The 25,178-nt window shown below is 35.3% G+C and overlaps 1 protein-coding gene across 1 annotated transcript in view; it reads right to left on the reverse strand.

The window, feature by feature from the left end:
* Positions 1 to 25,178, reverse strand: part of LOC142349068 (rabankyrin-5-like) — a 110,889-nt gene that overhangs the window by 39,142 nt on the left and 46,569 nt on the right. Inside the window, exons 4-9 of the mRNA XM_075400481.1 lie at positions 23,534 to 23,704; positions 22,924 to 23,203; positions 20,331 to 20,344; positions 19,434 to 19,649; positions 18,824 to 19,103; positions 9,430 to 9,796 (exon numbers count right to left, since the gene is read on the reverse strand). Of these exons, the coding sequence (XP_075256596.1) occupies positions 9,430 to 9,796; positions 18,824 to 19,103; positions 19,434 to 19,649; positions 20,331 to 20,344; positions 22,924 to 23,203; positions 23,534 to 23,704 (1,328 nt within the window). The remainder of the gene's footprint in view (positions 1 to 9,429; positions 9,797 to 18,823; positions 19,104 to 19,433; positions 19,650 to 20,330; positions 20,345 to 22,923; positions 23,204 to 23,533; positions 23,705 to 25,178) is intronic.

Here is a 25,178-nt window from a genome sequence, read left to right on the forward strand (position 1 = left end):
GAAAAATTGCTTGAACCTCTCAAAAACAAATGGTATCTCAGGGGAAAAAATGTAATTATTGGAGCCAAATAATTAACTAAAACTACACTGCAGTAGAATGTCAATAAGACATTATTGTTGTCAATGAGACCACGTGAAAAGACATTAAGACACTTATGCCTCATTAGCAACCAATGACACTGACCTCAGTGATACTGGGTGATAATACAAAAGAGATTAATAAAGAAGTAAAAATAAAAAGTTCAAAAAAATTATGACAACAAATGGTGTCATATTAAAAAAAAACATTAGCTGCCCGTCGATAAGTTCAATCAATAGTAAAGCGAAATTAAATAGCAACCAAGGAACAAAAAATTACAATTGAGAAAGCAAATTTTCTCTCAAATCACTCGCTTATTTACTCCAATTCCTGTGCCCAAAATCACTTCTACGATTTGACTACAAATAATAAAAAATCGTGCACATCGTAAAAAAACATAGCCGGAGAATTCCGAAAATGACGCGAAGAGTCGTCTCTGGCTAGAAAACTAACGCTTCAATAAATGAGAACCCAGAAAACTACCCACAAAACGAAGTCAAACGAAATAAGCCAAAAAAAAGCTGTAATAAAACAATTCAATTGATTCGTTATAGAATACAAGTGCGTCAAAACCATTACCTTTCTTCCATGCAATTGAAACTGTTGAAATTCTCAAACAACAATAGGCAGTCCATGAGAGGCTCAAAAACTTCTTGTATGAATAATAACTGATTAAAGCCCCTATCGCATGACCCCCTAACACCACTCACACCCACCTGACGGATCCCTAAGCCCCGGCTGGCTGCTACTGAAGTCCAATCCTCGCCAGTCTTTTGAGAGCAATACGCCCGACGTTAGTTGGTTATGTTCAGGCTGTTCCAGCGATTTTTTCCTATTGTTTTGTTTTAATCCTTCCTTCCATTGAGAATGCAATTACTACTTTTGCTCTTTTTAATTTTTTGAGGCACAAATTAACTGCACTTTGGAAGGAATAGAACAGTTTTTGTTGAGAAATGACAGAAAATCGAGAAATTTTCAGTAGTAGCCAGCTTGTATGGCTAGGCTTGTAGGCTAGGCATGCATCTGGTAGATGTGAGCGGAGTGAAGGGGGGTCAAGGGATGGGGGTCGACGAAACAAAAACACAAGAGCACAGCAATATAACTCGGCTCAGCTTACAGTTTCGCAGCTATAAAAAGCTCTTGACAAACGCAATCGTTCCATTAAACGTTTCATTTTTTTTCTTTTCTCGAGAAATAATCGAGTTTGAGTTTTCGAAAGTTTTCTGTTCTTCTCTTAGAACAAGAACCACCCTTCACACCGTGAAATTGTCTCCTGAAAACAGCTTCAGTGAATCGCGTACATAGAAACTAGTAAGGCTCTAAGAGAGCTGTTCTGCCACTTAATGTTCTCCAAGCGTTACCTGTTATCCTGTTTTTGACTACAAAACGTCAAATGGGTTAGATGAAATATCGGTCAAGCAAAAAATTGCATTAAAAAGACTACAGGACTAATAATTGCTACTAACTTCGTTTTAGAACAATTAAAAACCCGCAAAGCAGCACAAAAAAAATGCCAAGTTATAAAACGCATATTAGCTAACCGTAAACTTCAGAAACACTATCCACCGAAAACTACAACTACTACAGACAATTCAAAGTTCAACCAAAAAAAAAGTTAAAAGCTTGAAAACCTGTTTGAAAAAGCCAAACGTAAAAAAATTTCAGCTCGCTTACTCATTTTTCTCTCTCGCTCTTCAGGAAAACAGCCTTATGAACGAAAAACCACTCTCTTTTCGCTCCACTCTCCAATTTTGTTAACCCTCAAACCACTAAATTTTTTCAGGCATTCCATTTCCTGCTTACAAATTCACCTGACTAAAATTCAAATTCTTTGAATTAAAAAAATTGAGCGCCTAAATGCTAGCCTTTGAGAGGCTGACGGCGGCCATTAATAGTAGTATAAAAATTGAACGTTGTTTTTGGTGTTGCCAAAGATACGCGCCCAGTAATGGAGGAGGACACAAACTGAAAGATTCCAATATCTACATCGCGATGAATCAGCGAAACAAGTGAAAAACTCTCTTTGCCTTGATATTCCGTGATATTGATGTCAATTTTGGATCCTCACTGTAGCAGAGCAGAACAGAACTTGGGTTCTCTCAACATTTCAAAGTCTCCTTGGTCCTGTTCGACGGCTAACCAAAACAGGGGCTCTTGCGTCATGTTCATAACATTCACGTCAACACTCTTTACTTTGAGTAACCTAGAGGAATCAGAAAAAGCAAAGAGAAAAAACTGAAAATCGGAAAAAATCAGATATCTTGCAAACCAGTGACGCAAAACTAAGAGATCCTCATAACTAAAACCCAAGACTTTTAACCACAAAGTCAAAAAGTCACAACATATTTTTCAGCAGTTCCAATGGCTGAAAAAGGGACAATAGAACTATAAATAAACGCTCGAAAAATCGCTTGAACCTCTCAAAAACATGGTATCTCAGGGAAAAACGTAATTATTGGAGCCAAACAATTAACTAAAACTACACTGCAGTAGAATGTCAATAAGACATTATTGATGTCAATGAGACTACGTGAAAAGACATTAAGACACTTAAGACCAAAATAAAATTTTATTTTTTGAAAAGCAGATGTAAGTCTTAAAATCGATTGCTGCGAACTCAAGCGACTAATAAAATTCGCCTATTATTCATTTGCAAGCGACGAAATCTGCTAATAATGAGTTTAAGAGATAAAACAGCAATAAGTACAAGAAATACTAAAAAAACATAAAAAATCAGTAATATCTTTTGAAAAAGAAAAGCGTAAAAGAAAATTCAAGTGAAAAACAGCTCAAAACTAAATGACTAAACTGGGCATCCTTAGCAACCGATGCGAGTTGTCATTAAGGAGACAAAGAGATGAGACAAAATTGATCAATGAGACCGGTCCCTAAAAAGAAACAACGATATGGCAACAAGAAGTAGAAGGAACACCTGTCAAACCTCAGAATATCAATACAAAATAATGAGAACAAATAGTGTCAAAGTCCTGAAAACAACTAGCCAAAAACTGAAAGACTTAAAAAGATTCATTTATGCCTCATTAGCAACCAATGACACTGACCTCAGTGATACTGGGTGATAATACAAAAGACATTAATAAAGAAGTAAAAACAAAAAGTTCAAAAAAAATTATGACAACAAATGGTGTCATAGTAAAAAAAAACATTAGCTGCCCGTCGATAAGTTCAATCAATAGAAAAGCGAAATTAAATCGCAACCAATGAACGAAAAATTACAATTGAGAAAGCAAATTTTCTCTCAAATCACTCGCTTATTTACTCCAATTCCTGTGACCAAAATCACTTCTACGATTTGACTACAAATAATAAAAAATCGTGCACATCGTAAAAAAACATAGCCGGAAGAATTCCGAAAATGACGCGAAGAGTCGTCTCTGGCTAGAAAACTAACGCTTCAATAAATGAGAACCCAGAAAACTACCCACAAAACGAAGTCAAACGAAATAAGCTAAAAAAGAAGCTATAATAAAACAATTCAATTGATTCGTTATAGAATACAAGTGCGTCAAAACCATTACCTTTCTTCCATGCAATTGAAACTGTTGAAATTCTCAAACAACAATAGGCAGTCCATGAGAGGCTCAAAAACTTCTTGTATGAATAAAAACTGATTAAAGCCCCTATCGCATGACCCCCTAACACCGCTCACACCCACCTGATGGATCCCTAAGGCCCGGCTGGCTGCTACTGAAGTCCAATGCTCGCCAGTCTTTTGAGAGCAATACGCCCGACGTTAGTTGGTTATGTTTAGGCTGTTCCAGCGATTTTTTGCTATTGTTTTGTTTTAATCCTTCCTTCCATTGAGAATGCAATTACTACCTGTGCTCTTTTTAAATTTTCGAGGCACAAATTAACTGCACTTTTGAAGGAATAGAGCATTTTTCATTGAGAAATGACAGAAAATCGAGGAATTTTGTAACCCTTTTTACCACGCTCTTACAGTTTTTTCAACTTTTCGAAAGAGAACTTGGCAAAAACTGGTTACAAAAGTATCTCGATATTCTGTCATTTCTCAACAAAAACTACTTTATCACTTCAAAACTGCAACTAACTGGTACACAATACCAAAGATCCAAAGCAGTAACTGCATTCTAAATGAAAGGAACAAAACCAAACAATATATTGAGAAATCGCTAAAACAGCAAAAACATAAGCAACTAACGTCTGACAAATTGATTTCAAACGACTGGCGAGCGGTGAACTTCAGTAGTAGCCAGCTTGGGGGCTAGGCATGCATCTGGTAGATGTGAGCGGAGTGAAGGGGGGTCAAGGGATGGGGGTCGACGAAACAAAAACACAAGAGCACAGCAATAAAACTCGGCTCAGCTTACAGTTTCGCAGCTATAAAAAGCTCTTGACAAACGCAATCGTTCCATTAAACGTTTCATTTTTTTCCTTTTCTCGAGAAATAATCAAGTTTGAGTTTTCGAAACTTTTCTGTTCTTCTCTTAAGAAGAAGAACCACCCTTCACACCGTGAATCGCGTACATAGAAACTAGTAAGGCTCTAAGAGAGCTGTTCTGCCACTTAATGTTCTCCAAGCGTTACCTGTTATCCCGTTTTCGACTACAAAACGTCAAATGGGTCAGATGCAATATCGGTCAAGCGAAAGATCGCAGGACTACAGGACTAATAATTGCTACTAACTTCGTTTTAAAACAATTAGAAACCTGCAAAGCAGCACAAAGAAAATGTCAAGTTATAAAACGCATATTAACTAACCGTAAACTTCAGAAACACTATCCACCGAAAACTACAACTACCATAGCCAATTCAAAGTTCAACCAAAAAAAATTAAAACCGATTGAAGACCTGTTTGAAAAAAACAAACGTAAAAAAAAATTCAGCTCACTTACTCAGTTTTCTCTCTCGCGCTTCTGGAAAACAACCTTATGAACAAAAAAACCACTCTCTTTTCGCTCCACTCTCCAATTTTGTTCAACCCTCAAACCACTAAAGATTTTTTCAAGCATTTCATTTCCTGCTTAAAAATTCACTTGACTAAAACTCAAATTCTTTGAATTGAAAACGAAAATGAGCGCCCAAATGATAGCCTTTGAGAGGTTGACGGCGGCCATTAATAGTAGCATAAAAATTGAACGTTGTGTTTGGGGTTGCCAAAGATACGCACCCAGTAATGGGGGAGGACACAAACTGAAAGATTCCAATATCTACATCGCGATGAATCAGCGAACAAGTGAAACACTCACTTTGCCTTGATATTCCTTGATATTGATGTCAATTTTGGCTCTTCTGTAGCAGAGCACAACAAAACTTGGATTTTCTAGACATTTCATAGTCTCCTTGGTCCTGTTCGACGGCTAACCAAAACGGGAGCTCTTGCGTCATGTTCATGTCGACAACATTCACGTCAACACTCTTTACTTTGAGCAACCTAGAGGAATCAGAAAAAGCAGAAATCAGAAATCTTGCAAACTAGTGGCGCAAAACTAAGAGATCCTCATAACTAAAACCCAAGACTTTTAACCACAGCATATCGAAAAACTGATTAAGTCAAAAAGTCACAATATTTTTCAGCAGTTCCAATGGCTTAAAAAGGGACAATAGAACTACAAATGAACGCAAGACTCGAAAAATCGCTTGAACCTCTCAAAAACAAATGGTATCTCAGGGGAAAAAACGTAATTATTGGAGCCAAATAATTAACTAAAACTACACTGCAGTAAAATGTCAATAAGACATTGTTGTTGTCAATGAGACTACGTGAAAAGACATTAAGACACTTAAGACGAAAAAATAAAATTATTTTTTGAAAAGCAGATGTAACTCTTAAAATCGATTGCTGCAATTTCAAGCGACTAATAATATTCACCTATTATTCATTGGCAAGCAACGAAACCTGCTAAGAATGAGGTTAAGAGATAAAACAGCAATAAGTACAAGAAATAAAAAAACTCAAAAATCAGTAATATCTTTTGAAAAAGAAAAGCGTAAAAGAAAATTCAAATGAAAAACAGCTCAAAACTAAACGACTAAACTAGGCATCCTTAGCAACCGATGCGAGTTGTCATTAAGGAGACAAAGAGATGAGAAAAAATTGAACAATAAAAACTCGTAAAATCTAAACCATTCGATAACATTGAAATGAATGAAGTTGAAAGTCATAAAAATAATTAGCTTTGTATTGAAACAATTCAATCAATTAAAATATTTCATGTTAGCAACCTATCTTTACCCAATAGGAAATAACGATATGACAACAAGAAGTGGAACAAACACCTGTCAAACCTGAAAAAATCATTAAAATATAATGAGAACAAATAGTGTCAAAGTCTTGAAAACAACTAGCCAAAAACTCAAACACTTAATAAGATTCATTTATGCCTCATTAGCAACCAATAACACTGTCCTTAATGATACTAGGTGATCAGACAAAAGAGATTAATAAAGAAGTAAAAATAAAAATTTTAAAAAAAATTATGACAACAAATGGTGTCATAGTAAAAAAAAACATTAACTGCCCGTCGATAAGTTCAATCAATTTCAAATAGAAACCACTCCAAATAAAATGTCTCATTTTAAAAGCAATAAAAAACAAATACTGAAAATAGCAGTCAAATTGCGGCACGTAAACACGTACAAAAATCGCTTTCAAAAACCTGAAATTTATTCAAATACCAAATTCTTACTTTTAAAGAAGCTTGAAAATCAAGCTTCAAACAAACTCGCTTCGTTTTCCTCTCTTTACTAATCTAACGTGATTAAAATCACCAATCTAAATTTTCCTCTCACTGGCGCGAAAAAGCCCAAAAGAGCGTGATCAGATCTTAAAAAAGACAGCACGCCAATTCAATCCAGACATTTTGGATTGTGCAAAATAGGACCACAGTAATAGCCGGCACAGAAGACGGTGGCTGCACAGTAAAGAAGTTGAACAGTTGAACAGTAAAGAGAAATGAAATCGCAACAAAAAAATACAATTGAGAGAGCAAATTTTGTTCTCTGAAACCACACGCTTATTTACCCCAATTGCTGTGACCAAAATCGCTTCTCCCATTTGACAAAAACAAAAAAAATCGTGCACAGATCGGAAAATTCCAAAAATGACGCGAAGAGTCGTCTCTGGCTAGAAAACTAACGCTTCAGTAAATTCGGATCTTATAAAAACTAGCCACAAAACGAAGTCAAACGAAAAAAGCAAAAAAAAAAAAAGAAGTTGAACTAAAACAACTCAATTGATTCATTATATAATACAAGTGCGTCAAAACCATTACCTTTCTTCCCTGCAATTGAAACTATTGAAATTCTCAAACAACAATAGGCAAGCCATGAGAGGCTCATGAACTTGTTTTTTGAAGAAAAACTGAATAAATTACAACCACTATCGAATAATCCCACTAACACCGCTCACACCCACCTGATGCACTGCGTAAGTTCACCGCTCGCCATTTGTTTGAGAGCAATTCGCCTGACGTTAGTTGGTTATGTTTAGGCTGTTCCAGCGAATTTTTCTCTAATGTTTTGTTTTATTCCTTCCATTGAGAATGCAATTACTACTTTTGCTCCTTGTAATTTTTGGATTTTTGAGGCACAAATTAATTACACTTTTGAAGGAATAGAGCATTTTTTGCTGAAAAATGACCGAAAATCGAGGAATTTTGTAACCCTTTTTACCACGCTCTTACAGTTTTTTCAACTTTTCTTCGAAAAAGAACTTGGTAAAACTGGTTACAAAAGTATCTCGATATTGTCATTTCTCAACAAAAACTGCTTTATCACTTCAAAACTGCAACTAACTGGTACAACAAAATTCCAAAGAGCCAAAGCAGTAACTGCATTCTAAATGAAAGGAATAAATTAAAATAATATGAGAAATCGCTGAAACAGCATAAACATAACCAACTAACGTCTGGCAAATTAATCTCAAACGACCGGCGAGCGGTGAACTTCAGTAGTAGTGAGCTTGAGAGTTAGGAATGCATCATGTAGGTGTGAGCGTAGTGAAGGGGGTTCAAGTGATGGGGGTCGACGAAAAAAAGAGCACAGCAATATAGCTCCGCTCATTTTACAGCTTCGCAGCTAAACAGCTCTTGACAAATGCAATCGATCAATTAAACGTTTCATTTTTCTCGTTCCTCGAGGAATAATCAAGGTTTAGTTTTCAGAAGTTTTCTGTTCTCATCACAAATCGCAAAAGTTGCTTCCAAAAAACTACACACGAAATAATACACCACTGTTTTCAGTATGATATATTAGATTTCTAAAATTATTTTTAGGACTCAACGCAGATAAAGTTTTAACAGTAATAAGATAACCGACTAACATCGAGCGAATTGCTCTCAAACGACTGGCAAGCAGTGGGCTTTGGAAGTAGCCAGCTGGGTGTTAGGAATGCATCAGTTGGGAGTGAGCGAAGTGGGGGGGGGGGGGTCAAGCGATTGGGGGAGGGGTCAAGTGGTTGGGGGGGGGGGGGGGGTAGGTTTGTTGGAGAGCTGAACGAGAGGGGAGTCCAAACCACCGGGTTCGAGGAGGGTGGACGCTGGGGAGGAGGTATGGGGTTGGTAAGATGGAGGTCAAACTTTCAAGAATAAGAGCCGCCATTCACACCATGAAATTGTCTCAAAAAAGTTTCAGTGAATCGCGTACATAGAAACTAGTAAACTCTAAGAGAGCTGCTCGGCCACTTAATTTTCTCCAAGCGTTACCTGTTATCCCTTTTTTTACTACAAAACGTCAAATGGGTCAGATGCAATATCGGTCAAGCGAAAGATCGCATGACTACAGGACTAATAATTGCTACTAACTTCGTTTTAAAACAATAAAAAACCTGCAAAGCAGCACAAAGAAAATGTCAAGTTATAAAACGCATATTAACTAACCGTAAACTTCAGAAACACTATCCACCGAAAACTACAACTACATTAGCCAATTCAAAGTTCAACAAAAAAAATTAAAACCGATTGAAGACCTGTTTGAAAAAGCCGAACGTAAACAAAAAATTCAGCTCGCTTAATCATTTTTCTCTTTCGCTCTTCAGGAAAACAGCCTTATGAACGAAAAACCACGCTCTTTTCGCTCCACTCTCCAATTTTGTTCAACCCTCAAACCACTAAAGATTTTTTCAAGCATTTCATTTCCTGCTTAAAAATTCACTTGACTAAAACTCAAATTCTTTGAATTAAAAAAGAAATTGAGCTCCTAAATGATAGCCTTTGAGAGGCTGACGGCGGGCATTATTAGTAGTATAAAAATGGCACGTTGTGTTTGGGGTCGCCAATGATAAGCACTCAGTAATGGGGGATGGCACAAACTGAAAAGGTTCCAATATCTACATCGCGATGAATCAGCGAAACAAGTGAAACACTCACTTTATCTTCCGTGATGTTGATGTCAATTCTGGCTCCTCTCTGTAGCAGAGCAGCACAGAACTTGGGTTCTCTCGACATTTCAAAGTCTCCTTGGTCCTGTTCGACGGCTAACCACAACGGGGGCTCTTGTGTCATGTTCATAACATTCACGTCGACACTCTTTACTTTGAGCAACCGCTCGAACACTTTGAAGTTCTTGGCTTCTATGCTTGTATGCAATGCTGACATTCCGATATCATTTGGCAGATTGATATTGATGTCGAATTTCGAATCTTCATCCGATAGGATTCTGTCAAGGACTTCTAAAGTTGAACTTGAAGGGTCTTCGAGTGAGGCGAACACGTGAAGTACGGTGTCTCGTGTATCACTATAATTGAGCACATTTAACATTTTTTCACTTTTTTAAATTTCCTTTAGAATATAGCCTGTGCCTATCATAGAAAAATCCGGCTAAATTTTGAACGACCTAACTAGCGAAAAAAAAGTGGAAGAATCAGTGTGAAGTAAAATTTTCCAAAGAGATCGAAAACCTTATCGTACCTCAACTAGCATAAAATTATTGGCAAATGACCAGAAAAGCTGCGATAAAGGCTTGCTTCTTGCTTGTCATACTAAAAATTAGGAGCGCTACATTCTATAGAATTAAAGCTTAAAAAATTAGCCTTCAAAAGTACAACCGCTCATTCCGAGCACAACAAACATTCAAATCAATATTTTCCCACTTTACACAAGTCTCAAATATTGGTATTTAAATATAATTAATCGTCATCAGTTGACTCTATTTCCCAAAACCCAAAACCATTTAACCATTAATTAAAAAGTTCCATTAAATTTTTCAAACTCAGCTGATTGACTGTATCCTGTTGGTTTTTTAGACGGGATTTTTGTCTTTCTTAAATGTAATTTTTCTAACCTATTCAAAACAGAATAAAAAACAATAAACAAGCTCTGCACGCCATTACATGAAGTCTTGGTTCACAGTGACGCGTAATTGTTCCGACCCCTCTTGAGGGGGGAAGGACTAAATACTCAAATGGGTTTTTTTAAGGAGTGTTGTTATTTTATTTTTAAAGACAAATTACTGTGGGCAATTTTTATATAATTTTTTCTCAAAAATTTTGGCTAAATATTTCAAAATTCAGACTTTTTCATCAAAAACAGCACGAAATAAATTTCTTTAGTCCACTTTGATTAAATTTACAAGAAGAACACACACAAACAACACTAACACAATCTTTCTAGAGACCCAAAATGGGGCTATTTCTACTTCAATTTCCGTTGAGAGTGCTCTGTAATTAAAACTATGCCAATTTTTCTATGTCAACTTCACTCGTTGATTATCAAAAATGCAGCATTTATTTTTTGATTTTTTAAATAACAAAAATCTATATCTCTGACATTTGAAAAATTAAGTGTTTTTAATGGACGAACAACATTAGAAGGGCTAGTTTAGGACCATTCTTGGACTGTTACAATCCAAAAATAATTCGGATTGTAATCAGTCGGTCTTTTTTATTTAAAAAAATTTGATCCTTTTTATATTAATTAAATAACAGAACAATTCAAATCAAAGCTCACTAGTGATAGGTCCAATTGGCTTCCTAATCAGCTCCACATTATTGTATCTGGTTTTTTACTTGAAAGCTTATGGTCGTTTTGACTTAAAAATATCTGATTTTTAAATAAAAAGTGGCTTATTGAACTTTGCCTACATTTTTCTATTAATTCGGTCAACTTGTAGCTTAGTGTCGGCAATGAAAGAACGCTTCACCTGTCTACTGAATTTAAATTCAATCTTTACGTCCGTTTTGAGCCTTGACTTATGATTTTCTGGCTTTGATACTACTAGATTTCACATTCAATTTAATTTTTAGGTAATTGCCCATTTTTCCATGTTTTCTAGTTTTGTCACATTATCACGTCATTGACAGTTCATATATCACATTTATCACATTATTGGAGTTCAAAATAAGGCACAATTGATAACATTAAAATCCGTAAAGATATAGATTATGGTTTTAACGGCTTCGACACTACTTTCTCGAAGAATTTTTTATATTTTATCTCTAACTGTCGTTTTTACTTGTCTTTTTAGTCGTTTGAAATTTCCTGTAAAAAGACCCGGTTTCATTGGCTTTTCATAAAAAATAGATGAGCCAATATTCTAATATTAGTAGATAGCTGACTTTCATGACTCTGAAAACAAATATTAAAATGAAAAAAACACTTCGCAATTTTGTTCCTTTTATTGTCTGTTTGTTACCTAGTCCCGTTCATTACAGGCCAAATATGACATTATTGTTGTCAAACGAAGGTGTCAAGAGGGATTGGTGTCACAAAATCCAATGGTTTTAAAGAATTCGTTATGACTTTACTGGCTTCGACACGGGTTTTTGACAAAAAAAAGTAAATTAATTTTTCATTTTTCTCATATGACGTTCTTTTGTATACGTAAGACATATTCTGGATAATTGCAGGTCTCAAAAGCTTCCTTTGGAAGAATAAACGAACCTATTTAATTATTTCATTCTGTATTTAATGGCTTTCATGTATTTGGAAATAATTTTTTTTCTAAAAAAACAAGTATTAACAAATTTTGCCCTTTCTTTCATTTTTTCTACTTGTTACCAAGTTTCATTAATGAGAGGTCACATAATACATTATCGGTGTTCGACGAAGGTGCAATTGAACATATTTTGGGTGCCAAAATTTGGCTTTAAGGCTTCGAAAGCGTTTTATGGCAAGTTTTAATTGATTTTTTGTTTGTTGTCACTTTGTTCTTTTTATAACCGCATAAAAAATTGAATATCGACAGTTCTTAATTACCTACTATAGAAGCATTAGGAGTTGTAAACCTATGGGATTTTTCAGTTGATTTCTATTGGTTTTCATTACTTTGAAATGAACTTTTTTTTTTAAAAAAAAGCGAATATTTCACCTTTACTGTTTTTGTTCTTTATTGACTAATTGTTACCAAGCCTTATTATAAACTGGTCAATAATTGCGAGTTATTTTGTTCAGTTTCAGATGTATCTGACGCTATTTTGACTTTGTTATTAAGTTTTGTTTTTTAAAACTTATATAAAGTTTTGATGTAATTATTCTTTGTTGTTGTTTGATTTTGCTGTTCGTCTTGACTCGCTTTCTTAATATTGGCATACCCCGTCAATCTATTGCATCATAATTTACTCCACTGAGTTATTTGCTATAGAGGCTATCTTTTCGTTCATACACCAATTTTTGAAAAATACTCGAATTTTTGGGTTTTTCTATCTGGTCCCCATTTGCTAAAACAATTATGCCAAAATTGTGGATGAGCGGGGTCGGAACCTTATGTCTGATCGCACATTACCGAGCCTCCTTGTCCAGTTTTTCCATCAGTGTTCTGTTCTAGTCTGTTTCCAAAAAAATGGTAATAAAGTTCAATTAACAATATTTCTGTCATCTCTACTTTTTCAGATTAAGCAACTGTCTATTAGAAAGCGCCTTTCTAATTCCAAAAGCATATGTTATTAATAAACGAAAAAAAAAACGATCAGGCCAAAAAACAATGTGCAATATTTCTGTTATGGGCCAAACTTCCAACTTTTTGTTTTCAAATCTCTTTTTGATTCATAGCTACCTACCACATATATAAATTTCTGTCGGTTAAATATTTTATAAATGAAAAGCTTCCAAAAATACAGTTTTTTTGTTAAATTTTAGTTAAAACATTAGTTAATTGAAAAATAAATTTTCAAAAACGTCCTTAAATATGCTGTTTATAAGACAATTCTTCAAAACTATTGGTCTCAATTGACGCGTTCAGCTACGTGAAAGCAGAACATGTCAAAATATTCAAAAAATTTTCTCCTTTTTGCTTTCACGGCTTCGGTTTTTGTAACCGGTAGATTAACAAATGCGACTTTTGATAATGCATATAATGAAAGTATTGAACAGAAAGATAATGTTTTTTTTCTTTACAAGTTCTTTGAAATATTTCTCTTCGCCTTTGATGAAGCATGAATGAAAACTGAAAAAAATTACTGTTGTACAAAAAATTTGAAACCGCCAGCTCTTTTGATTGGATTTTGTACTCAGACATACTCTTGTTTCATAATGAGATGATACATGAGCCAGTATCAATACCAATAAGCATTAGAGCTGGCAACTAAGGAATATTAGAGCAAACTTCAAGTAACAGGCAATAAAAAACGGGATACTGTTAAACTCCTTTTCGAGTCGTAAAAAACATAGCAGGGCAAGTTCTGAACTACAATTCAAAGAAATGAATAAACAAATGACCTCACAATTAACCATTTTACAGCAACATCAAACTAAGACGGTCAACAAAATGCATAACACTACACGTGCAAAAATGAAAATCTGAAAACAATTTAGTTTTTTTTTTCGAACATCTAGTGTTTCACAAATCACTATTAATAACAAAACATATGAAATGACACTTGGCAACCTTAGAGATCGTACAAAGAACGACAACCCTGTTGAATTTAATGACAGACAAAGCCAAAGAAAAGAATAAACTGATCCAAAATCTGAATTTTTCATACACAGTGGCGTCACAAAGAACACCGCATAAATAGATGCCCAAACCCTTAATCAGAGCATACCAAAAGGTTTTACAAGTAAAAAAAATATTTCAACAGTTGACAGGACAAACGGCTACAATGAAACAGCGAGGTGAAAAATCAAGCCAATAAATTGACTAAAATTATGACCCGATAGAATGCTAATGGAAACTGTTATTTTTGATACCAAGCGATAGGACCATAAGAAAAACAACAAACATCCAAGACAGAAAAATCAACTATCAACTTTTGAATAGAAAGCGCCGAAATAATAAAACCGCTTGCTGTGAACTCAAACAACCAATTACATTCACTTATTCTTCATTAGCAACTAATGAACCTTGTCATTAATGAGACTACTTGAAAAGACAAAAATAAGTAGAAAAAATAAAATGAGAACTCAAAAATCGATTGTTTGTCCGAAAACGAACAGCGTATAATTCATAGTGAGCGTTAGCTATGAAGTGAAATGATCTCTTCAAATAATTTCAGCAGCCTGCAAGGAGACCCGCAATTAATCAGATTAAGAGATAAAAGAACAAAGTGAACAAAATCTGTAAACTCAAAAATTAGATAAAATTTCGTGAAACCAGTAAGTGTCAAAGAAAGCATCCAGTTTGCACAGAAACACTGGAAAAGATTAACTTAATCCCAATTAGTAAACTAGAGGACCTGCCTTTAAGCAGAATTAATGTCTTTAGGCAACAAAAAATACAACAAATAATCGCAAAACCCAAAAATTCACAAAAAATTCAGATAACAAATAGTGTTAATACTTGTAATTAATGACTCATGAGACAAACAGAAATAAAAAGAGGCTGATATCAAGAACTATTTAATAAACATAGCTGGCAGATTGCCAGAAAATAGCCGCAATAGATTCGTAGATCGGCAGTCTAAAAAACAGTAAAAAAAGACAGACCAAAAATTGAAATTGCATGAACAAATGAACAAAAAGTGGCTGTGACGTCATATGGTCGTATCAAAAATCATGACGACGAAATAAAAAACATAGCAGGACAAGTCCTGACGTACAATTCAAAAAATTTTCATTGACTAAACAGAAAAACTAGACCTAGAAAGGACTATGAGTGAATTAAAAAAACCATTTTAAAAAAAATCAGAACAAAAATTAAGAAATAAACAGAAAATCAATGTCAAAATGCCGCATGTGAACAAAAAAACCACCAGCGAGAAATGAAAATTTAAATCAAACAACAAACTAAGCCTAGAATGAGCTGTGAATGGATTGCGAAAACCACTTAGAAAAAAATCCGATACAAAAAATCGAAAATACAGTAAAAATCAGAGTGAAATTGCCGCATGTGAACAAAAAACCACTACCGAGAACCGATTTTTTTTTCAAACACCGTTTTCTCACTCTACTTTAAAATTAGAGCGAAAAAAATTCACGCCGCAAAACCACTCACTTTTTCGCTCCATTTCCTGTTTCGGCGTGACCAAAATCACTACTCAAATTTGACTTCAAAAATCATGAAAATGTGTGAACAGATCTTACAAAAAAAGACAGCGCCTCAATACAATTCAAATTCTTTGAATTGTAAAAACCAAGAGAAGGCCAATACTTGCCCCAGCTATCGCTGTGCGGCTATTAAACATAAAATAGTGTCAAATTCATAAATAATATTATTTGTCCATTGAGGAACTCGGGTAACATTAAATAGGCACCATTAGAACTCATATGTGTCATTAAAAGCACTCAATACCGAAAATAGTAGTCATATTGCCGCACGTGAAAAGAAATTCGATTTCAAAAACCGAATTGTTCAAACACCAATTTCGCTCTCCAACTTAGAGGTAATTTGAATTAAAATTACTTTTTCCTCCCTTTACTAGTCCAGCGTGATTAAAATCAACACTATAATGAACTTCTCATTGACGTGAAAAGCCGTAAAAAATGTGAAAAGATCTTGAAAACATAGCCGGAAGAATTACGGAAACGAACCAAAGTAAAATATAGACCACCTTTACAGTCCTACAAATCCTCACAACTAATTATAGTAAACTATCTAAAACAATAACACGAAAATTATCTGATAATAAAAACCGACAAAAGATCTGAGAAAAGTTTCCTTAAAAATAGCTCTAAAACAGCATCTGGCTAAAACCATGCTACAAGATTAGTTGTCACTCAAGGGGCCACTACCAATTGGCAGCAAAACCAACAAAATATCTAATATCGAGAAAAACGAGGAAATGGAAAAGAAATGAAGAACCTCAAAAACTATCTGTACAAAATTCTTGAACTAATATATCCACAAAAAAAACTAAAATGCTAATTCGCATCCATTATTTTGTGCGAAAAATTTTATTACATCTGCACAAGCCATTACCCACCCGACATCTGGAAAAAAACATTAAACAATAAACAAGCAAAGAAAAAATTATTAATTACTCAGTGAAAAGACTTTGATGACACCTTTTAAGACCAAAACCAAGCTCTCAACAAAAACTTGAACAACAAAAAACTAAAGCGAGAAGCTTAAAATCAGAAAAAATCTGAGAAAAAATAAAAGACAATTACTCCAAATTTGCATAAAATTACTCAATAATCTTTCAAAATCAATGAGATCGATAGGCAACCAAAACAAAACAGCTAATTTTCCAACATATTAAAAAAATAGTTCAACATGATACTAAAGTATTTTTGCTTCAAATAGTCACAAATGCTTTCAATCAGACAACTACTAGTCTGAGTAAACTATACCAACACCTTTAAATGAAAAAAGGAGTTTATACAAAAAACTGCTTTACATTTGCCGCACGTGAGCAAGAAAAATTGCTCGCTTTGCAAAATTTTCTTCACAGCTACTTTTCTCACTCTCTCAAAAATGTATCATGAACAGAAAACCACTCTCTCTTCTCTCTGCTCTTCAGCAATTTGACACAAACCAACCCTTACTTTAACATTTTGTTTTCACGCATTTCGATTCCTGCTTCAAATTCAGTCCCACAAGAGTACCGATAAAAAAGATGCTCCACCAATATTCCTCTTCGAGCTCCACCATACTCCTCTTCGAGTCGTAAAAAACACAGCACAACCACAATTCTATGTTCTGGATCGTAAAAACGGAGAGAACCTAAAAAAGCTGTTGAGAGATTGATTGCGGCTATTAAACAAACAGAACCGCCAAATTGCCAGAACACAACCGCAATACATTTGCAGATCGGCAGTCTCAAAGATAAAAACGGAAAAAAGAAATTTATTCCTTTCATTAAATGCTGAGACATTATACGTTGATTGGAAATCTGTACACTTTAATGCTTCTTCTATTAGCCGCTCTCAAATAACCTCTCTCAAATTAGAGAGGCACGCACACACTTGGCCTTATCTCTTTGAATTGAAATAAAAAGGGTCAATTTCAAAGTGAGGAAGTCATTTTTGAGAGTGAGGTATGTCACATGTGACCAAAAAACTTAATCACCTGAAAGAAAAAAACACTCGCTCCACTAAAAGTGGAAAATGAGTTCAGGTACACAATTCAACTGAAATTGCGATAAGCTGGTCAAAAAACGGTAGAACGTACTTGAACTTTTCCTTGTCACTACAAACAAAGTTAATTTTTATCTTGTTCTTGCTGGACGGTTTTATAAAGACTTGAGGCTTCCAGTATTCACTTAGTAGCGCATATTCGGATATGACCACAAAAAACCGTCAATTATTGCTCGGAATTAAAAACATAGTTGGCAGATTGCCATAAAATAGCCGCAAATAGCTTCGTAGATCTAAAAAAACGGTAAAGATGGACCAAAAAATTACTCTTTTCATCAAAAGATGAGATGTAATATTTGCATTAGGATTTGCTGCTCTCAAATAACCTTCAATTAGGGTAGCAAACACTCAATTGACCTTATTTCTTTGAATTAAAGTGACGAAAAGTCAATTTTAAAGTGCGGAAGTAATTTTTGAGTGAGGTAAGTCATGTGTGACCAAAAAATTAATCACGCGAATGACCAAAAAACTCGCTCCACTACGAGTGAGAAATGAGGTCCCTCACGCACTTCAGTTGAAATTGGATGAACGAATGAACAAAATACAGATTTGAAGTGCTTGTGAAGTCATATGGTCGTAACAAAAATCTTGACGACAAAAAACATAGCAGGACATGTCCTGACACAATTCAAAGAATTTTCATTGAATAAGCAAAAAACACTAGACCGAGAGTGGACCACGAATGGAATAACAATTTAGAAAAAAAGCAGATCCAGAAAATTTGAAAAACAGTAAAAATCGAAAAAAAGTATCAAAATGCCGCATGTGAACAAAAACACCTCAGGCAAGAAGGCGAATTTTTCTTCAATAACCGTTTTCTCACTCTACTTTAATATTAGAGCAAAAAATTCACACCGCAAAACCAATTGCTTTCTCGCTGCACTTTGTTTCGGCGTGACCAAAATCATCACTTAAATTTGATTTCAAAAATCATGAAAATGTGTGAACAGTTCTTGTGAAAAGAAAGCGCCCCAAAGCAATTAATTCTTTAAATTGTAAAAACTCAAGAGAAGGCCAATAATAGCCTCCTCCATCGCTTTGCGGCTATTAAAAAACACTTCAACTTTTCTCTGCTTTTTGAACTATGTTTACCAGATTGATCAGAACCTTCGTTTTAACCTTCGGTGATTGACTTATGCTATCGCCATTACTCCTCTACGAGTCGAAAAACGACTGCACTCCAATAAACTCTCAAACCTTTTGAATTGTATAAAAAGTGCCCAAATATTAGTCGTTTGAGTAGCCGAAGGCGACTATCAAATAACTCTCTAACTATCAAATAATTTTTATCTTTAATTGCGAATGCACAAACCTAGCTTGTTGCGCTATGTCAATATCGTTCGAATCGAGCAGAAACTTCATAGCAGTGGCTTGTTGCATAATCACAAAGTAATGCAGCAGCGGTCTCTCTGAGAGCTCTTCTGTTACATCATCAATTGGCTTCTCTGATTCCGAGGCATAAGCTTCACTTTGTGGTGGCTGAGATGGAATACGTGTTGAGAACTGGACGTTGACATCTGCACCGTGATCAACTAACAATGTGGCCACACTCAGTTGTTCACTATTCAGAGCTAGGAACAGCGCTACTTCGCCTAAAAAATGCAATAATGCCAATGAATCTTGGGGTTGTTATCGTACAATGAAACACATTTATCATAGCTGTGAACTCCCTGTCACTTTCCGAGCCCTGTAAAAATTAATTAACAACGCCTGAGAAGAATTGCTATCCTCAACGCTCACTACTTCTGAGGCCTTTTTGAATCGTTTTCTAGCGAAAATTGTGCTTTTTCTTACGTTATGTTTTTTATTTCTATCTGGAACAGGTTTTCTCTACCGAAAACGGTTCGCATGCATAAATAACTGGGTTTCAGGAAAGAACCCAAAATTGGACCATTGCAAATAAAGCCTTTAGTAACCCTTACCTGTCTGTTCGTCAGGCGCATTGATAGCGTTAGAAGGGTCCAGCTCCTGTTGTTGGTGTTCCGTGTGTTCTATCAAGTACTTGTATACAATATCTTCTCTCCGTAGTCTGATGGCAGCATGTAACGGCATGTCACTGCGCTGTTTCAGAATGAAGTACAGAGTGTCAGTGTCTGGAACAGTTGTTAAAAAGAATAAATAAAAACATTTCCAGCCAACTAATCAAAACTTTTCTGAGCCGTGCTAGCAAATGACTTATTGTAAGAAAACATTCGACCACAGTCAGAAGATTAATTCAACAACGCCATATTATTCTGCTGTTGGTTCGATAAAGATGATAAGTAGGTAAGCTAGGGCTTTGGAATACCACCTTACTATCCAAAAAACGTATAACCTTAAAAATTATAGCGCGATAAAAATACTAAATAGGAAGCGGTACTAATGTTCACTCAACATGTCTCCCCTAGTGATGAGCGGATTCAAATCTTGCAAGAATCTTGCAAGATGATTCAAAACTTGCAAGATTCTTGCAAGAATCTTGCAAGATATCAATCAAGGCCAAAAAATAAATCGGGGTACAAATGCTTTAGGAAATATATTTGAAGCAAATTATTGTTTACTGAACAAGTTACAAAACCTAATTCAATGAAAAAAAAATTAGCCAGGATTCAAAATCTTGCAAGAATCTTGCAAGAATCTTGCAAGATTTTGAATTCCGGAAAATTTAGTTATGTGTTTTTGGTAGCTAAAACTAACTGAAAACCAAATATCTTGGCTGATATCAGAATTCTTGATCAGCAAAACAGAAATTAAATGACTTTTTCCGTTTACGCCTTTTGAATGTGAAATCTTGCAAGAATCTTGCAAGTTTCTTGCAAGATCTTGAATTCAAACACAACTTTCCGACAAACAACTAGAAACAACTCCAGGCAATCAAATCCGTTTTTCTAAAGTTCAATTTACCTAGTAAAAACGAAAATACGTTCAATCTTTTTCTTATCTTTCATTAAAAAAAATTAATTTTTGCGAAACAAACAGTTGGGACTTTTTGTTACTGATCCTGTCGGTAATAAAGCATTTTTTTGTTGTCGTAATAAAGCTCCGATTAAATTGAGTTCTAATTATCCTCCTAAGGAGATTTTAATGGACCTATGATGCCTTCAGTTGATAGATATTTGTGTTAATGTCCTTGAAGTGTTTTCACTCAAAGAGAACGGTGTTTTTGAAGTTTCATATTTTGTCCTCTTCTTTCATTCCATTTATATTTTGAATCTTTATCTAAGAAAATCAACCCTCAATTTCTGGTAATTAAAACATGAACTCCTTTGTTGATCTAATGCTTAGTAATGTTTCTTTTAGGGACAAAGAGAAATTCATTCTTTTTTAGCATTCTTTTTTTATCAAAACACACAAAACAAACTGGCCTTTAGAGCGAGGTAGGAATTTTTTCCCACTTCGCAGTCGAGGTCTTGGTGTTCAGTAGTTACTTAGTGGACTTGAATTGCGTTCAGAATAGTCAACATGGCACCGTTTCTAGTCGTTTTGCATAATTTTGCGAGAATTTGGGGTCTCCCATTAGCCCAGAAATCGGGGTACGCTTCATGTGTTTTAAAATTTCTCCAAAACTTCTGTACCAAATTGGACGGCCAATGTCGCGTTTTGTTTGACCTAAATGTCCATTGATTGCAGTGATCATTGGTTTCTTAAGTCGCCCTAATCAAAAAGTTATTAATGTTTATATTTGAAAAAATTGAAGTAAAAATTACAATTTTGAGGGCACGCTTATTGTTTGTGACAATTTTTCCTGGACTTTTTGTGGGAAATTTTTCCCACTTCGCAGTGGAGGTGTTGTGTGTTCAGTAACTACTTAGTGGACTTGGATTGCGTTCAGAATAGTCCGCATGGCACCGTTTTCAGTCGTTTTGGATAATTTTGCGAGAGTTTGGCGTCTCCCAATGGCCCAGAAATCGGGTTACGCTTCTTGTGTTTTACGATTTCTCCAAAACTACTACACAAAACTGGACGGGCAGTGTCGCGTTTTGCTGAACTTAAATGTTTGTTGCTTGCAGTGTTCATTGGTTTCTCAAGTCGCCCTAATCAAAAAATTATTAAAGTTTATATTTGAAAAAATTGAAGTAAAAATTACATTTTTGAGGGCAAGCTTCTTGTTTGTGACAATTTTTCCTGAACTACAGGGCCAATTTTGACAAGCATGGTCACAATTGGTTAACTGTAAGTTTTTTTAAATGTCTGTGGTCTTTAATCTGCGTCTAAATTGGCCTGCTCAGAACGTTTTAGGCTGTAAATCTTTTTAATTTAAAAAAAATGATGTTTTAATTGTTTTTCAGTTCTGATGTAGTTTTTGTTCTAAATTGGTTATTGTTGCCTGCAAATGGTGTTATTTTGGTTTCTCTTGGGGTCTTGAAGCTTTTCAAGTCCTTAGTTTTAAGGAATTCTTCAACCTTTCATTCTTTGCGAAATCATAAAGTTCTTGTTTGAGTTTTTCTTTATCAAAAAACACAAAACAAACTGGCCTTTAGGGCGAGGTGGGAACTTTTCCCACTTCGCATTGGAGGCCTTGGTTGTTCAGTAGCTACTTAGTGGGTTTGAATGGCTTTCAGAATGGTCAACATGGCACCGTTTCTAGTCGTTTTGCTAAATTTTGCGAGAATTTGGGTTCTCCCATTAGCCCGGAAATCGGGGTAGGCTTCATGTGTTTGACGATTCCTCCCAAACTACTCCACCAAATTGGACGGTCATTGTCACATTTTGTTTAACCTAAGCGCTACTTGATTGCAGTGCTTATTGGTTTCTCAAGTCGGCCTAATCAAAAAGTTGAAGGAGAGAACTTGTTTTTTCACATTGACAAAGGAACTTTTTGTTTTGTACTTTTTCGAATTTCTCATTCAATTTTTGACCAAAAGGAGCCCTTATTGGCTTAATCTGTTGCTGTTAAGACGTTCTTCTCTGGAATGGCCAGTGACAGCCCTGAAAATTTTTTTTAGAACTGTTATTCAATGATGAATGCTGAAAAACAAATCTTTTCTCGAATTTTATGGGTCAGTGGTGTTTTGCGCAATTGAACAAGTTTTTCAGCGTGAGAAAGTTTTTCATGAAAATGTGTGAACAGTTCTTGTGAAAAGAAAGCGCCCCAAAGCAATTAATTCTTTAAATTGTAAAAACTCAAGAGAAGGCCAATAATAGCCTCCTCCATCGCTTTGCGGCTATTAAAAAACACTTCAACTTTTCTCTGCTTTTTGAACTATGTTTACCAGATTGATCAGAACCTTCGTTTTAACCTTCGGTGATTGACTTATGCTATCGCCATTACTCCTCTACGAGTCGAAAAACGACTGCACTCCAATAAACTCTCAAACCTTTTGAATTGTATAAAAAGTGCCCAAATATTAGTCGTTTGAGTAGCCGAAGGCGACTATCAAATAACTCTCTAACTATCAAATAATTTTTATCTTTAATTGCGAATGCACAAACCTAGCTTGTTGCGCTATGTCAATATCGTTCGAATCGAGCAGAAACTTCATAGCAGTGGCTTGTTGCATAATCACAAAGTAATGCAGCAGCGGTCTCTCTGAGAGCTCTTCTGTTACATCATCAATTGGCTTCTCTGATTCCGAGGCATAAGCTTCACTTTGTGGTGGCTGAGATGGAATACGTGTTGAGAACTGGACGTTGACATCTGCACCGTGATCAACTAACAATGTGGCCACACTCAGTTGTTCACTATTCAGAGCTAGGAACAGCGCTACTTCGCCTAAAAAATGCAATAATGCCAATGAATCTTGGGGTTGTTATCGTACAATGAAACACATTTATCATAGCTGTGAACTCCCTGTCACTTTCCGAGCCCTGTAAAAATTAATTAACAACGCCTGAGAAGAATTGCTATCCTCAACGCTCACTACTTCTGAGGCCTTTTTGAATCGTTTTCTAGCGAAAATTGTGCTTTTTCTTACGTTATGTTTTTTATTTCTATCTGGAACAGGTTTTCTCTACCGAAAACGGTTCGCATGCATAAATAACTGGGTTTCAGGAAAGAACCCAAAATTGGACCATTGCAAATAAAGCCTTTAGTAACCCTTACCTGTCTGTTCGTCAGGCGCATTGATAGCGTTAGAAGGGTCCAGCTCCTGTTGTTGGTGTTCCGTGTGTTCTATCAAGTACTTGTATACAATATCTTCTCTCCGTAGTCTGATGGCAGCATGTAACGGCATGTCACTGCGCTGTTTCAGAATGAAGTACAGAGTGTCAGTGTCTGGAACAGTTGTTAAAAAGAATAAATAAAAACATTTCCAGCCAACTAATCAAAACTTTTCTGAGCCGTGCTAGCAAATGACTTATTGTAAGAAAACATTCGACCACAGTCAGAAGATTAATTCAACAACGCCATATTATTCTGCTGTTGGTTCGATAAAGATGATAAGTAGGTAAGCTAGGGCTTTGGAATACCACCTTACTATCCAAAAAACGTATAACCTTAAAAATTATAGCGCGATAAAAATACTAAATAGGAAGCGGTACTAATGTTCACTCAACATGTCTCCCCTAGTGATGAGCGGATTCAAATCTTGCAAGAATCTTGCAAGATGATTCAAAACTTGCAAGATTCTTGCAAGAATCTTGCAAGATATCAATCAAGGCCAAAAAATAAATCGGGGTACAAATGCTTTAGGAAATATATTTGAAGCAAATTATTGTTTACTGAACAAGTTACAAAACCTAATTCAATGAAAAAAAAAATTAGCCAGGATTCAAAATCTTGCAAGAATCTTGCAAGAATCTTGCAAGATTTTGAATTCCGGAAAATTTAGTTATGTGTTTTTGGTAGCTAAAACTAACTGAAAACCAAATATCTTGGCTGATATCAGAATTCTTGATCAGCAAAACAGAAATTAAATGACTTTTTCCGTTTACGCCTTTTGAATGTGAAATCTTGCAAGAATCTTGCAAGTTTCTTGCAAGATCTTGAATTCAAACACAACTTTCCGACAAACAACTAGAAACAACTCCAGGCAATCAAATCCGTTTTTCTAAAGTTCAATTTACCTAGTAAAAACGAAAATACGTTCAATCTTTTTCTTATCTTTCATTAAAAAAAATTAATTTTTGCGAAACAAACAGTTGGGACTTTTTGTTACTGATCCTGTCGGTAATAAAGCATTTTTTTGTTGTCGTAATAAAGCTCCGATTAAATTGAGTTCTAATTATCCTCCTAAGGAGATTTTAATGGACCTATGATGCCTTCAGTTGATAGATATTTGTGTTAATGTCCTTGAAGTGTTTTCACTCAAAGAGAACGGTGTTTTTGAAGTTTCATATTTTGTCCTCTTCTTTCATTCCATTTATATTTTGAATCTTTATCTAAGAAAATCAACCCTCAATTTCTGGTAATTAAAACATGAACTCCTTTGTTGATCTAATGCTTAGTAATGTTTCTTTTAGGGACAAAGAGAAATTCATTCTTTTTTAGCATTCTTTTTTTATCAAAACACACAAAACAAACTGGCCTTTAGAGCGAGGTAGGAATTTTTTCCCACTTCGCAGTCGAGGTCTTGGTGTTCAGTAGTTACTTAGTGGACTTGAATTGCGTTCAGAATAGTCAACATGGCACCGTTTCTAGTCGTTTTGCATAATTTTGCGAGAATTTGGGGTCTCCCATTAGCCCAGAAATCGGGGTACGCTTCATGTGTTTTAAAATTTCTCCAAAACTTCTGTACCAAATTGGACGG

Source organism: Convolutriloba macropyga, chromosome 11 (genome assembly GCF_964194025.1).
Source record: "Convolutriloba macropyga chromosome 11, txConMacr16.3, whole genome shotgun sequence".
Classification (NCBI taxonomy): Eukaryota; Metazoa; Xenacoelomorpha; order Acoela; family Convolutidae; genus Convolutriloba; species Convolutriloba macropyga.